The following is a 16,595-nucleotide window of genomic DNA, read 5'->3' as shown; positions in this document are numbered from 1 at the left end:
ACTTTTGAAAATTTCAGCTTGTGTATCCTAGAATCTAAGTCAGATTAAACCAAAAGGATCTGCGTCAGTATTCTCCCATAGAGGAGAAAACCAACAGCAAGCAACCTCCATATTGGTGAGAATATTGTTGAATCTAAGACTTGTTTCAGCTAATCAACTGAAAAGGAGTTATCAAGAAGGAACTAGGCGTTAACCAAGCAATGGAATAATTAAACCAAAACATCCATGACAATAGCAGATAAAATGGATTTGAGGCACTTGAAAAACTTGAAGCAATTTTTAAAAATAACAAACAGTTTTGAAAACAAACATGTAAGGCAAAAATAAAGGGCTATTCCAGAGAGATTGATATTTTATTTTATTTTATTTTAATTCAGTTCATTATAGCAGGATTATAGCCAGACCTGAGCCATTCTTCCCAAACCCGAGCCATTCTTTTTAAGTGACAAATCTGAAGAACTGTCCCAGGTTGAGGTGTCATTAGAGGAGGTTTTGGAACAAGTTGATAAATTAAACAGTAATAAGTCACCAGGACCAGATGGTATTCACCCAAGAGTTCTGAAGGAACTCAAATGTGAAATTGCAGAACTACTGACTGTAGTCTGTAACCTATCATTTAAATCAGCTTCTGTACCACGTGATTGGAGGATAGCTAATGTGACGCCAATTTTTAAAAAGGGCTCCAGAGGTGATCCCAGCAATTACAGGCCAGTAAGCCTGACTTCAGTACCAGGCAAACTGATAGAAACTATAATAAAGAACAGAATAGTCAGACACATAGATGAACATAATTTGTTTGGGAAGAGTCAACATGGGTTTTGTAGAGGGGAAATCATGCCTCGCCAATCTACTAGAATTATTTGAGGGGGTCAACAAGCATGTGGACAAGGGGGACCAAGTGGATATAGTGTACTTAGATTTTCAGAAAGTCTTTGACAAGGTTCCTCACCAAAGGCTCTTAAGCAAAGTAAGCTCTCATGGATCAATAACTGGTTAAAAGAGGGGAAACAAAGGGTAGGAATTAATGGTCAGTTATCAGAATGGAGAAAGGTAAGTAGTGGTGTCCTCCAGGGGTCTGTACTGGGCCCAGTCCTATTTAACATATTCATAAATGATCTGGAAAAAGGGGTAAACAGTGCCATGGCAAAATTTGCAGACAATACAAAACTACTCAAGATAGTTAAGTCCAAAAAAGACTGCAAAGAGTTACAAAGGGATCTCACAAAACTGGGTGACTGGGCAACAAAATGTCTGATGAAATTCAATGTGGATAAAGGCAAAGTAATGCACATTGGAAAACATAATCCCAACTATACATATAAAATGATGGGGTCTACATTAGCTGTTACCACTCAAGACAGAGATCTTGGAGTCATTGTGAATAGTTCTCTGAAAACATCCACTCAATGTGCAGCAGCAGTCAAAAAAGCTAACAGAATGTTGGGAATCATTAAGAAAGGGATAGATAATAAGACAGAAAATATCTTATTGCTTCTATATAAATCTATGGTACACCCACATCTTGAATACTGCATGCAGATGTGGTCGCCCCATCTCAAAAAAGATATATTGGAATTGGAAAAGGTTCAGAAAAGGGCAAGAAAAATGATTAGGGGTATGGAACAGCTTCCGTATGAGGAGAGATTAATAAAACTGGGACTTTTCAGCTTGGAAAAGAGACGACTGGGGCGGAGGTATGATAGAGGTCTATAAAACCATGACTGGTGTGGAGAAAGTAAATAAGGAAATGTTATTTACTCCTTCTAATAACACAAAAACTAGGGGTCACCAAATGAAATTAATAGGGAGCAGGTTTAAAACAAACAAAAGGAAGTATTTCTTTACATAACGCATAGTCAACCTCTGGAACTCTTTGCCAGAAGATGTTGTGAAGGCCAAGATTATAATAGGGTTAAAAAAAGAACTAGATAAGTTCATGGAGGATAGGTCCATCAATGGCTATTAGCTAGGATGGGCAGGGATGGGGTCCCTAGCCTCTGTTTGCTAGAAACTGGGAATGGGCAACAGAGGATGGATCACTTGATGATTAACCTGTTCTGTTCATTCCCTCTGGGGCACCTGGCATTGGCCACTGTTGGAAGACAGGATACTGGGCTAGGTGGACCTTTGGTCTGACCCAGTATGGCCGTTCTTATGATTAATATACATTGTTTCATTTTGTTATAGTTTAAGTACCATGAAGACTATGAAAATAAGATTAAAGGCAAGTGGAGTCAAACTCCTTGCTATGAAGTTGCAGTTGCAAGGATGAATGCTGATAATTTAAGTATGGTAAGAGAGTTATTTAGACACTGGGCCAAATGTATGTTTGTATCCTGTATTTTTATCAACCCTGTAATGCCTGCTATATTTTTTCTGCTTTGTTTATAGTACTTCTCTTTTTTCTATTTAAGCTATATTATGGATGACTATTTTGCAATGGTAGTTTATTTGATACATTTTGTTTTCTTTTTCCGTTGCTTACAGAGAAAATACCAGGAAGAGTATGAGCTCATGAAAGACCAAATCTACTTTATGCAAACTGACACTCCAGAGTACCAGGCTAATAAGCGAGTTGGAATTGCTGCCAGTAAAGTAAGTTAAGAATTCCCCCATTTACTTAGTTTGGTTCCACTTCTGCCAAACTTCTGATGACTCCAAATTATATTCAAGAACTTCAGCTGTGAAGCCCCTTTGATACAGAACTTTCTTCCTTGTTCTGTCTGAGACTTCTATTATGGGCCAGATCCTCAGCTGATGTAAATCAATATAATTTCATTGACTTCAACAGAGCTATGCAGTCGCACCAGCTGAGGATCTGGCCCAATATTTCCCTATTTAAGACATTTCCTAGATCAGTGATTCTCAACCTTTTCTGGTTGACAATCCCTTATTCAATGTCCAAAATTTCTGTGATCTCCTTACAGTTACACTTTGATAACAATGATACATCTATATAATTTATTTGTGCGTGTATTTCAAGAGGTTGCTGGAGTATATTTGACTTTGAAAGGTAAAGGTGGGAGAATGAGAGGAGGGAGTGGGGGAATGAGATTTTTTTGCTTTAGATTGTAATAAATTTTTCAGTGCCTGACAATCTCCCCTGATTGTCTTTTGTGGCGCTGGAAGTATGACCCACTGGTTTAGAAACAGAGCCTTGGATCTGTATATATCTGTTTATGGATTATCCAGGGCAATAAGGATTTGACTTTGGAGATTGTCTATTAGAGGGTACAAAGCTTCTTGGGACACACTGAATGAAAGCTGCTACATAAGAACAGTTGGCATTCTGTTGAATGCTATATTCATTATAAAGCAACAGCTTAGTTCAGGGGTGGGCAGACTTTTTGGCCCGAGGGCCACATTGGGGTTGCGAAACTGTATAGAGGGCCGGGTAGGGAAGGCTGTGCCTCCCCAAACAGCCTGGCCCCTGCCCCCTCCCACTTCCTGCCCCCTGACTGCCCCCCTCTGAACTCCTGACCCATCAACCCCCCCCCCGCTCTTTGTCCCCCTAACTGCCCCCCTGGGACTCCACCCTCTGTCCAACCCCTGCTGCTCCCTGTCCCCTGACTGCCCTGACCCCATCCACATCCCTGCCCCCTGACAGGCCCCCCGGGACTCCCACGCCTATCCAACCCACCCTGTTCCCTGTCCCCTGACTGCCCCCCCGAACCTCCACCCCATCCAACCGCCCCCTGCTCCCTGTCCCCTGACTGCCCCCCCCGAACCCCCTACTTCTTATTCAAGCCCCCGCTCCCCACCCCCTTCCCATGCTAGAGCCAGCCACGTCACCGTGCTGCCCGGCAGGAACTTGCAGCCCCGCCGCCCAGAGAGCTGGCAGCATGGCAAGTTGAGGCTGAGGGGGAGGGGTGACAGCAGGGGACGGGCTGGGGGCGAGCCTCCCCGGCCAGGAGCTCAAGGGCTGGGTAGGATGGTCCTGCGGACCGGATGTGGCCCGTGGGCCGTAGTTTGCCCACCTCTGGCTTAGTTGCTTAGAAATTATGCTCTTTCTCTGATATTCACTTCATTTCCAAGAGCAGCCCTTCTGAAAAGGGCTAACCAAGAAGACAGTCCAAATATACTTTTATTTAATTTCTATAGGTGAAATATAAAGAAGACTATGAAAAGAGCAAAGCTATTGCAGATTATAATGTACTTCCTGCTACAGAGAATCCATTGCTGAAACAGCTAAAAGTTTCAGGAAAGCATCTGAGTGATGTAAGTACCATAAAAGTTCAGTTTGAATATTTCAGCTATATGATATAAACCAAGCCCATCCGTTCTTTATGGTATGGGTTCTTGGGGCAGGGAACGTCTTTTTGTTCTGTGTTAGCACAGTGCTTAGCACAGTGGGGTCCTGGTCCATGACCAGGTCTCCTAGGACATACGGTAATACAAATAAATAAATAATAATAATTAATAATCTTCACTGAAGCCTCTTAGTAGTTGCAGGTTGCCGCATGAAGCTTTGTTTACTGTGAGATACACCCACCCAGTCCAACAATACTAACTCTTTAAGAGATAAAGACGGAGGTTTTGGCAAGTTGAGGGAGTAGTTGACTGTTCTCTAATGTCTCCGTGTCATTGTCAGCTGTTACAGCAGTATTTGTGACGGTGTTCTAGATCAGAGAGTCATATCCATTCTCCAACAGCTGGACGGAACTTTCATTGGGTGTCTGATGAAGCTAAAAGAAGTAGATTTCTCACATACTCGCATACATAGTTCCCTTCAGTGACGTAATGACAGCCGGGTGCTCCCCAGCTCCGAGCTGTGCCCCTGACACGCTCTTGCCTCTGCCCCGAAGGAGCCTGCCCTAGTTACGGCCCTGCCAAGGGTTCAAAAATTATGAGTCAGCCCCCCCTAAAAATCACAAGACAGGCTTAAAAATCAAGAGATATGTTAAAAAATAAATATATTTTGGGTGCTTTTTATTTGCTTTCTGATTTTTGAGCCTTTAGGGAACTCTTAAGTCATGTTTTCAAGCTTTTCTCTCCAACCATGAGGAGCTGAAGTTTACTTAAAAAAAAAAAGGGGGGGGGGACAGCAGAGATTCTCACCTACTCCCATGCCTGGGGCTTTATGAAAAGCACCAATTGCCATGGCACTTGTGATAAAATCGTACGAGATTTGGTAATACTATCGTCTGCCCCTGTCTCCTAATTGCTGAAAGGGATTCTAGGTAGATTCTATCTAGACATGTTCTAGTTTAACATGTTTCATAAAAATTATTCTTCAGAAGCAGAAGTGCTGCATAAATTGACTTGTGCTTAACAACCTGAAAAGTAAATCTGAAAATAAAATAGCCTTAACTATAGGTTGTTCCCTGCTCTTCCCCCTTTTGCTTTATATCCTCAGAATTTTCACCAGAGACAGGGATGTACCAAAACCCAGGATCGGAACACCATGACCTTTGGAAAAGTTTGGCTCTGGAATTAGATCTGAACTTAGCATCTGCCCCCTATATATAATGGACTGACACCCTAGAGCCTATCACATGGACATTTCAGCAAAACATAGATACAGATCCAAACTTTGCAGCTCAATCCCATCTCTGCTTTTTACATTAGCAGATTATTGCCTTGTCAAGCTGATGGCTTGCTTTTGTTTCTTAGTGTCATTTCAAAATGTTATCACTAAAGGCTTCAGTCAGAGTATCATTTCTGCTGGTGGAAATGAATGAATTTCCACGAAATCTTCTGTATTACCTGATGTGGATTGCCACGGGCACGCAGGGGCGAAAGAAAATGCAGGCCTGTTATTTACCAGGCTGCATGTGGCAATAGACTATATTGGTAAGGGATGCAAGGAGCGTATGGGTCACGATGCAAACTGCTGACACACACACACACACAACTAAAATTAATCAATTTAAAGTTTTATTGGGGATAATTACAAGGGGTAAGGGAGCAGGGTTTGATTAGCTAATAGAGTTAAATGAAACTTAAAACACACAATGACTAAAATATCTACTAACAATATTTATAAACAAAGATGCAGCATTTAGTAATAACTGATACTTACAAATACAAACCAACGCATAACGACCGGCAAACATAGAAACTCTGCTTGAAACACGTGAGCTGAGAGAGAGGCTTTGAGGTGATCAGGCTCGGTTATGGGTGTACACAGGATACACAGGATTCGTTTTTTCTTTCTCCTCTCCCTGCCTGCACATGGCAGGCAGGCCCATAAAGTACCAACTATGACATCATAGAAGTGTCATAGGGGACGGGGCCCAAAACCTGTTTGTGTTCGTTTCTGATTGGCACAAGCAAAGTTTACACCAAGTAGGGGAGCAGGTGCCTCAAAGTCTGGCTTCTCCCCCAAAAGGTGAGGAAATGCATATTGCTTTAGAATGCGTGCAACACTGAATGACAAAAGAAGAGGCCAGGGCAATACCGGTATGGGCAAGTTTTACAGGATGCAGACAGGAACTCATCTCAACACCTGACTTTATTTTCTTTTGCAGAAATTATACAAGGAAGCCTATGAAAAGTCAAAAGCAACAAGCATTAATTATTGTGACACTCCAAAGTTTCAAATTGATAATGTTCTGAAAAACTTCAGTGATGTAAGTATTGTTGTAATTGTTCCTGTATTTCAGACATGACTTTCTCAGTTATATATATTTATAAATATGTGATTTTTTTTCTGCAGGTTAAATATAAAGATGCATATCAAAAGAATATTTTGGGACATTATGTAGGCAGCTATGAGAACCCATATCATACACACTACATGAACGTTGCAGCTATGAAGAGTGATGTAAGTATGACAGTGTTTGTGTTGATTTCACCATACTCTCATTGCAAGACAAGATCACTTTGCTTACTATCTAATGTCATTTTATTCCCTAGAAAAATTACAAAGCAGATTACGAGGAGGACAAGACAAAATGCTACTTCCCTCAAACCATAACTCAAGAGTATGAAGTTATAAAGAAATTAGACCAGTGCAAAGATGTAAGTATGTGGCAATAATTGTTGAAAGGAAACCAGTTAGTTGCAGAAGGGACTCACCTAAAGTCCATGAAAGTCAATTGAAAGATTACTGTTGACTTCCATGTGTTTTGGATTATTTGAACATGTGATTTTTAAAGGCCACATTCATATGTATTGTTTTCAGGAGTGTCTCGTGACACCTAGTGGTCAGGATGTGCTTAGTCTATTTATTTTTTTCGGAGGGGTGTAACCACAGAAGGCTGCTGCTCTGCTCTATGTAGCGTTTTTCACATCAAATGTTCTAAACACAACTTTGCCCCTAGTTTTCTAATTTTTATAGAATAAATCATAATGAGACCCACTGGATCAGACTATAAATGCCATGTATACCTTGTACGTGGTAGATTGCAGGGCTGCTACTTGCAGGTCAGATTTCTGTTCCAGATATGGACAGGTTACAGAGCTTCCTTTCCAGAGAGATACACAAGATGTGTTCACAATAAGATCCTTTAATGCAAACCCAAGCTCTGGCTGTTACCAGCTCTGGTAACTTATGTTACTCATGGCGCCACATAGTGGCTAATTATTATCATACAGTTTTATATTCCATTACAATATGTATCATTACTGGGGGTACAGTTAGTATTTAGTAATGCAATATTACAGTATCTTATTAGATAGCAAACTTTATTTATATGTATGTATTTGAAACATATTTTATTATTATTCCTCCAGAATACCTACAAAAAGCATCCTGATCAAATCAAATTTACACAAGTGACCGATTCTCCAGTACAAGTTCAAGCACAGATCAATACCAAGCAGCTGAGTGAAGTAAGTAGCCTGACAAATTAAGCAAAACATAACAGATCACATTTTCACACTGATTTATGTAAAATATTTCAACGACTCTTCTGTGACTTCCTCTTGTGACAGCTATGCAGTAATAGATCCAGTGCAGGTCAATGAGGTTACAGTAATAAACTATAGATAATGGCATGAGTCTCAAATTCAGATCAAGATTCAGATTTCAAATCCTCCTCAAAGTTGTGTTGTCTGATCTGGAGTTTTGGATCTAGCCCATATTTACCCTGTATTCTGTTACTTCTGTATTTGTCTTACAGCTATAAGCAACTGATAGTTGTCAACCAGAATGTACTAAAAATTATTTACAGTTCTACCTAGGTGTCTGGTTGGCTTCAAATGTTGTTTAATAATAAATTCTGCTAAATGGATTAAGAGGGGAAAGGCAAAAATGCAAATCTCAAAGTATGTACAGTAATTTCTTTGATACTTAGTGGATATCAAAATGGAAGGGTCAGCTCCAGTTATAGTCAGAAATAACATCAGGCCAATATAATGAAACAAAGTACTTTATTGTTGAACTGTTTTAGGACCAGTTCTACCCTCATTTACCTCCCACTGAAGTCCATGGGATTTACATTTGTGAAAGTGAGGGCATAATTTGGCCCTTCTGGCCTGATACTGCAAAGTGCTGAGCACTTCTTGAAAGATATTGAGTGCCCACAGTTAATATTATCTTCCGTGGAAGCTGAGGGTACTCAGCACTTTGAGGTGTCTTATTCCAGAATAGTTAAACACAGTCTCCACCCCTGCCCCTTCATACCGAGTCTGTTACCGATATTGACATTATGTGATCCTATAAGAAAGCACACATTCATAAAACCCACTTGGAACAGTGGGCCAATTAATCTGGTCCAATTGTCCTTCAACAAAACCTAACTGATGGCCAAATGAGGGCTGCCTCTGCATAGAAGCTCCAGTGCATAGAAAGGGTGGTTAAAAATCTTTTGACAGACTAATCAGCGACTTCTTGTGGTATTGAAAGGATCTGGGAAAATAACTTGAACTTGTGGGGGAGAGATAGCTCAGTGGTTTGAGCATTGGCCTACTAAACCCAGGGGTGTGAGTTCAATCCTTGAGGGGGCCACTTAAGGATCTGGGGCAAAAATCTGTCTGGGGATTGGTCCTGCTTTAAGCAGGGGGTTGGACTAGATGACCTCCGGAGGTTCCTTCCAACCCTGAGATTCTATGATTCCAACTAGAACCTTCGCAATGGAGATCTGTATGGACGAACACAATACCAGGCACTTGCTCAGACATCACTCTTCATCATGTGCCAGCTGTATGGCCCTCAGACAGAATAAACCAAGGTGGATTAACAGAATTGCTTGTTGGTCATGTCAAAAAGACATTGGTATCTTTAACACCTGTTCTGTAGAGAGGCAGTGTGTTCTAGTGGATAGAGCACTGGACTGGGACTCAGGAGATCTGGATGATATTCCTGGCTCTGCCCCTGGCCTGCTGGGTGACCTTGGACAAGTCACTTTCCCACTCTGTGCCTCAGTTTCCCCATCTGTATAATGGGAATAATGATCCTACCTCTTTTGTAAAGTGCTTTGAGATGTGTGGATGAAAAGTACTGTATTAGAGATTGGTGGTGTTATATGTTGAATGTGTTTCTATTATATTTTGTCATAATTACTTCAAGAAAAAACAATGAAATTCTTCTGTGTCCAGGAAAAAAGGACAGTTCATGTGGGATTGGTCCCATATTATTTATTCGTTTTTAACAATGATCACAAACAATTGATTTATACTGCTAGGTCCCGATTGAAAGCCCACTGAAGTCAACGGAAAAGGCCCATAATTCTGCTGTGTTTGTTTTTGCAGCAAAGAATTGTGGACACTTAAAATAATGACATAAATGTAACAGAATACTCGTAAGATGACATATTAAACTGATTAACTTTTTGCTTTAAAAATTGGAGTGAATTTAGTGCTTGTAAGAGCAAAGAACTGGTTAGATCCAGACACTTTAAGGTCAAGCATTGTGCAAGCTTCTATATATATATTTCTGCCAACGCATCCCAATCCTGAAATGTAACACCTGTGCTATTCTAGTCCTGGATCTCGACCGAACTAACACTCCCAACTGAGTGGATTTAGTGCACGGACAGGAACCAGAATGAGATCATCACTCTCATTTTCACTTGTGATTTAATTAAGATGGGAATCTATTTCTTCACAGGGGAAAGGCTAGTGCATTTACATGCTGCGTTTTCTACTTTCTTGCCTTTCTACTTGATATGCAAAAATAAACATCTGTTTCAAAAATGTTACTTAACTAGAACTGAGCTGAATTACTGATAACAAATGTAACTGTTTTCAGACCTGGCTAAGGATTCTTATTCTTAAAGTAAACAATTCTGGCCTAGCTGTTTAACTTGCATTAGTGAGTGCACTGAAGACAGAGAACTAGAGTGTCAACTGGTGTAAACTGGTGTAGGTCCACTGAAATCAGTGGGACTATGCTGATTCACAGCAGCTGAGGTTTTGGCTCATAGAGTGAGGATATATCTCAAATTCAGATAAGCAAAAAACAGGAAAAACAGAATATTGTAAAACTGAAATTTGATCTGAAACAAAAATTTACCCTCTTGTTTACCTCTTGTATTAACCAATCACTGTGACCTATCTATTGTCCCATGGACTGTACCTTTCTTATTTGAATATTTCTGATTGTTTTTAGTTGAATTATAAAGCTAAACACGAAAATGAGAAATACAAATGCCACATGCCACCAGACGCTCCATTATTCCTCCAGTCCAGAGTCAATGCATATAATCTGAGTGATGTAAGTATTAATGTAACACCTGCCTGTAGATGACACGAAACATTCATAACAAAGCATTTAGACTTGCACCTGGAGTAAGAACTCTAAATAATACTGATGACAAGAATAAATATTAGGAGATGTGAAAAAACTCCAGATAACTAATAAATTATATGTGTTCCATAGCACCTAGTAGAACCACTTATGGATCAGGTCCCCACTGAGCTGTACAAAATCAGAATAAAAAGGCGGTCCCTGCCCCAAGGAGCTTACAATCTAAATATAAGACAAGAGGCAACAGATAGATACAGACAGAGGGAGGAACACAGGTGAACAATGAGATAGTGATGGGCAGTGGTCACAGCTCACCAGCAACCTAACCATTGTCAGTATAAAATGGATGGCCTTAAAGTGGAAATCAGTTATCTTTACACCCACTTCAACAATGGTGCAAAATAGTCTTTGTGTAAAAGAGAAGTAAGTTTGAAAAGTTTGATATGATAAACTGGGTTTAAATTAATGTTCTAAACAAGCAACATGTTAATTAGAGGCTCAAAATATTGACAGTTATTTTATCCTCTAATTGATGGATTAGTAGTTGATGTCATATCTTACTTCATTTATTTTCATGTCCGCAGAACTGGTACAAGTATGACTGGGAGAGGTCTAAAGCTAAAAAATTTGAAATCAAAGTTGATGCAATTCCACTTCTTGCAGCTAAAGCTAACAGTAAAATTGCAAGCGATGTAAGTATGAAATATGAATGTAGCTGCAGTTGTTTAGTTGTAAATGTGAAGTGTGGTTTCACATATATGTTCTCACTGTGCAGGTGGCATATAAGAAAGACTATGAACTAAGTAAAGGGAAAATGATTGGAGCCCTGAGCATTCATGATGATCCCAAGATGTTACATTCTGCAAAGGTGGCCAAACAGCAGAGTGATGTAAGTGTCTTTCTTTTATCGTTGTTGTTTATTCATTTATATACTGTGTGCTAGGCCTTTTATAGACATATCAGAGACAAAAGCTCAGCTCTAAAGCACTTACAGGCTAATTAGAAAATGTAAAGGTAGGTGGGGGAATGGCTCTTCTCCAACCCTCCCCATGCACCAGCTGTTTGTGTCTCATGCAGAACCCTTATTCTGCATGCAGAGCTGTGATACCACCTACACTCTGGCACTGCTGATGGTGTCTGGCCCCTCCCCCCAACATAGCATCCCTGAGAGTCCTCAGTGTGCAGTCCCAATTAACTATGGGTGAAATTCTATCCAGAATGTGGTTTGTTTGTGTAACAGATTAATAAGGTGTGTGTCATATCCCTCTCTACTGGGTAATACATATGAAGGATAACAGGCTACTACTGCTGCCAGCTAATGAAATTGCTCCCTTAGCTCAAGTGCTAAAGGTCTGTGCTCTGGTGTTGGACACTCTTGGCTTAAATCTGTCTGACAGCTAATGGTGGAGGTCATCACATTTGCTGATATCTCAGAACAGTAGTTTCAAAATATAGATTAATGACAGCAAATTATTTACCATTTCGTATCTGAGGAACTTCTTTAAAAATAATATTCTGTGCCTTATAATTCCATCTGTTTCTAATACATCTCATGGAGTTAGCAGATATTGAACTTATTTAAAACATTTGATGTTGCCAGGAGGTAACTTTCTTCTGAAAAGAATATCTGTTTTTACAAAACTGTTTTCTGTGTTAATCCAAAACATATGTATTGAATTCCTTTCCACAGCATGAGTACAAGAAAGGCTATGAATTGTCAAAGAGCAGATATACAGCACCTCTGGACATGATTCCAATCACTCAGGCTAAGATATCTCAGGCTATCGCGAGCGGCATAGACTACAAGCATCTCCTACATAATTACTCTTATCCTCCTGACAGTATTAATGTGGAACTTGCAAAGAAGGCCTATTCTATGCAGAGTGATGTAAGTGGTCATGCTTTGATATGTGTGGTATTATGGACCAGTTCTATGAAGGTTCTGCTGATGCAAATGGGTTATTTACAATTCACTGTACGTGAAGTGTGAGTGCAAAGCATGCTGGTAGTTAGCATAAGTGCTGAAAATACAAAGCCTTCTAGAAATATATGATATTGACTAAAAGTATGTGTGCTATTACTGACCAGTTCTGTCAATGTAACTAATGTGGAGATCAGGGCTGGCTCCAGGTTTTCTGCCACCCAAAGCGAAAAAAAAAAAAAAAAAAGCCGCGGCAGTGCAGTTCAGCAGTGGGTTCTTCGCTCCTTTTCTTCCCTCAAAGAGGAAGAGAGGGAGTGAGGGACTCGCTGCCGAATTCCCGCCGAAGACCAGGACATGCTGCCCCAATAGCAGGCATAGTGCCGCCCCCTGGTATTGGCTGCCCCAAGCACCTGCTTCTTTAGCTGGTGCCTGGAGCCGGCCCTGGTGGAGATGCTCAAGGCTACAAATACTGTATGTGAAAAGGATTGTCTTAGATATGCACTGAAAAATGATATGCAAGAGTGACCTCTAAGGCAGAATGTACAGCTGCTAACTTGATTTTCTCTTTTAATGAATTTTCAGTAAACTGGCTGTGCATGTATTATGGAGTCATGATAGTGACTTTGCAGTTCAAGTTGTAAATTACTTTCCATTATAAACCTTATTTTGACCTAAGTCACACCCCTACTCTAACTTTCTCAAAAAACAATCAGAAGTCTTCTTCATCTGAAATGTTTGGTTGCCATGGTTCAGGGCAAGCTTCACCTCTGACCCCTTCCTTCATCTCTCTGAGTTGGCCCCCTCTAGGTCTTAGGTCTAAAGCCTTCACCTGCATTGTGGTGGAATTCCACAATTCTCCCACTCTTAGACTAGGTCTCCAGACCCCATTGTACTATAAACCTGAGGGTGAAGGCCATGCCCCCTCTGTGCCCTCAGGCCTGCCAAGGGACCCTTATTGGAAATGGGAAGAATCCTGACTCACTCCTCTTTTAGTGCCAGATGTAGAAAAGATGAGATGAGGGGAGCCATAAGCCATGTGAAACATAGAGGCAAACCCCCTCATCATGCAGTTTTTCCACAAAGGAAAAATCCCTTCCAGACCCTGGAACTGGTGATCAACCCTGCTGCTGGCATCACCAGAGATCCAGCATACTAGTTTAAGGGTGCGAAGGGAAACAGGAAGCCCACAATGGCTACTCTACCCAGACAGCAACCAATATCAATCCCTGTCCCCTCCCTCCACCACCACAAGAAAGGAGCCAATCACTAGCCCTGCACCACGTGTACCATCCATTGGCCCAGGCCCAGATTCAGCATGTGACCCCCTCCTCTCCTCTCCCTCCCTGGAGCAGGGGGAGAGAAGAGAAGAAACAGCCCCAACATACTGAAGGCAAAGTGTGTGTGGGAGGGGTGGGGGTCAGGAAAGGAGAGGTGCTCATGTAACACTGCCTCAACTGCTCTCAGTTGAGATCTCTTCCCCCAACCCCAAAATGTGTCTCCACTGCTAGCAGCCCCACCAAGGTCCCACTCAGGTAGCGAGATGAGCTGTTAGTTTATAAGCATTATTATGGCTCTTATTACCATAGCAATTGAGTACCTGAACAGTACAAAAGATAACTCTTTGTTTAAGGTATAGGTATTCCCAACCTTAATTATACCTTTGCAAAGGTCTTCTTTCGTGAATAGAATACAGTGAAGCCCCTTTAATGGGAACCAGGTGAATGCATTCAAGTTAACAGGAGATTCATGAATGCATTCAAGGGAGCACAGATATCTAAACTTTTATCACGAAGGAAGCAGCCTATCATGCTGATGGTGTAATAAAGATATAGAGGCCTCTCTATATTTTGTAAGGACACTCCCCTCCTTCCCCTTTGCCTCCTAGGCAATTCCAGTTTTGTTGATATAAAAATTAACATTTCAAGCTTCCTTACAGCTATGACTGTTTGAAACATGGACAATTCAGACCAATGTAAGTGTTCTCTTTTCATTGAACTCCTCATTTGTCTTTCTGTTCCAGAATGAATATAAATCTGACTACAATAGCTGGATGAAAGGTTGTGGCTGGGTGCCATTTGGGTCAATGGAAGCAGAGAAGGCTAAGAGAGCTACAGACATTCTCAATGAGGTAAAGAAATGCAATGTGATTAAATTAATTACTATTCCAATCGAGTGCACACCAGAGCAATATTAAGGCAACAAGACACTACTCTTCACACTGTATATCATGTTGTTCATTTACATGTGAAATACCCTTTCAAGTAATCCATGCCTTTAATGGAATTCCCTGCAAGATCAGTCCAATGGGTAAAGAGTATTTGATACGAATACTGATATTCACCAATATTAAAAACACATGTTCTTTCATGCATTGGTTTCCTCCTACACAATATTTAAGTGCTCTTGTTACTGAGCAGTGTTTGGGACTATAAAGAGCCAAGAGTTCCTGGAGGCGGAACATCGTTCCTGCTAGTTCTGAGTATCCCTGACCCAAAGAGTGCCGGGCCCGCTTTCCACCATTGTTTTGAACCAACAAGAAAGAAAAAACTAGGCAAGACAAGAAGATTTCCTTCAGATCTTCCTGAGGTTGAAAAGGCAGCTCAGCAAAATTCGCTCCGTTTTTAGATCACAACCATCATCAGCAGAGAATCCGAGAGCTGCCATTATTTCATATTTCACATACGATAGGCTGAAGTTAGACAGGAGAGTTGTAGTGAACAAAAATAAACGTAATGATTGGTGGATATCCTGCCACCAATCTGCATTCAAATTCATCTTGACTTCTACTAACACTGCAGGATATGGTCTGATGTCTTCTTTTAGGAGTAAATTAGGCACACCACACAGCCAATGGCAAGTGCTTATATAATTTTCTGAGGCCTGCAATGAAACTTTACCTAACAGCAAATTTGATGGTTTGGTCCAGGTTTGCAATTTATGCATATGGATGTTTTTTCTCCAGTTGTCTTTTTCACCTACACTTGTCTGTTTGCGATTACTTTTTGACTTCAGTGGGATGATGGATAAATGACTAAGCTGAAAATAATGATCATAGTATGATCACTATCATTACAGATTGCAATATGATGCATAGGAAATGGAAGATACTGGACCAAATTCTATTTTTTCTCATGCCTGTGCAACCCAGTGAAGGCTATGAGGTTGTAAAGGAGTAAAGAAAGCAGAATAGGGTCAAGAGCTTCCATTAGTGCCAATGGAAGATACGCACCAAGGTCAACATTTTAAAGTGTGTGCACTTACGTTGCGTGTGCAAAATATGCACACGAGAGCATGAACTGGTAACAAAAGTGTGCAGAATCATATCTCTCCGTATGCTTTTCCATTTTGAAAGTACAGCGGCATGTTCATACACACAAATGTTGCAAATGCAACACAGTAATTGTTTGTTTATGAAAATACCTAATGTCACTACGATTAAAATTTTCTTTGTATATAAGGACACATCTGATGTAAAATTACATTGTTATCCTATGTTCACTTTTACAAAGAGGTGCAATGGAAATAGATTAAAAGGTGTTTTTAGCCATCAAGGAAATGTAACATTGACTTTTTATTTTCTGAACAGAAAAAATATCGCCAGCATCCGGACACTATTAAATATACCCAGATTGAAGATGAGCCTGTTATAGTACAGGCTAAAATCAACCAGGCCCAGAGGAGTGATGTAAGTGCTGATATTTCTAGTGGACTTATATACATTAACAAATTGAATTCTGAAGTCAAATGCGCCAGTTCACCTCTTCTCAAAGTGCTATCAGACAAATCCTGCCCCACCCTTCATTGGTGTGGATGTCCCCACATGCAGTGCAGTCAATGTGGTTCCACTGCACAAGAGGCAAATTCAGCCCTGGTTCAGGCAGGTGAAACTTAATTCAAGTAATCTGAGTTTCCTCGGTGATACCTATACACAAGACCTCCCCTTACTGAGTGCCTTTTATCTTAAGGGCACTCATGAAATTATCCTCAAATGTACTGAATACAATTCATTGTGTTACCAGAAAATAACATCTGTTGGGGAAC

General features: G+C 40.7%; 1 protein-coding gene across 24 annotated transcripts in view; it reads left to right on the top strand.

Moving 5' to 3' along the window:
• NEB (nebulin) overlaps positions 1–16,595 on the top strand; it is a 201,930-nt gene that overhangs the window by 12,960 nt on the left and 172,375 nt on the right. For all 24 annotated transcript variants that reach the window (XM_029910553.1, XM_029910554.1, XM_029910551.1 and 21 more), the window contains exons 11-23: positions 2,188–2,292; positions 2,488–2,595; positions 4,102–4,218; positions 6,471–6,572; positions 6,659–6,766; positions 6,859–6,963; positions 7,678–7,776; positions 10,496–10,600; positions 11,218–11,325; positions 11,409–11,522; positions 12,324–12,521; positions 14,575–14,682; positions 16,141–16,239. In XM_029910553.1, the coding sequence (XP_029766413.1) occupies positions 2,188–2,292; positions 2,488–2,595; positions 4,102–4,218; positions 6,471–6,572; positions 6,659–6,766; positions 6,859–6,963; positions 7,678–7,776; positions 10,496–10,600; positions 11,218–11,325; positions 11,409–11,522; positions 12,324–12,521; positions 14,575–14,682; positions 16,141–16,239 (1,476 nt within the window). The remainder of the gene's footprint in view (positions 1–2,187; positions 2,293–2,487; positions 2,596–4,101; positions 4,219–6,470; positions 6,573–6,658; positions 6,767–6,858; positions 6,964–7,677; positions 7,777–10,495; positions 10,601–11,217; positions 11,326–11,408; positions 11,523–12,323; positions 12,522–14,574; positions 14,683–16,140; positions 16,240–16,595) is intronic.

Source organism: Terrapene carolina, unplaced genomic scaffold (genome assembly GCF_002925995.2).
Source record: "Terrapene carolina triunguis isolate 2854851 unplaced genomic scaffold, T_m_triunguis-2.0 Scaffold62, whole genome shotgun sequence".
In the NCBI taxonomy this organism is placed as follows: domain Eukaryota; kingdom Metazoa; phylum Chordata; order Testudines; family Emydidae; genus Terrapene; species Terrapene triunguis.
Note: the sequence above shows the minus strand (reverse complement) of the source record. Positions and strands in the feature narration are given on the sequence as shown.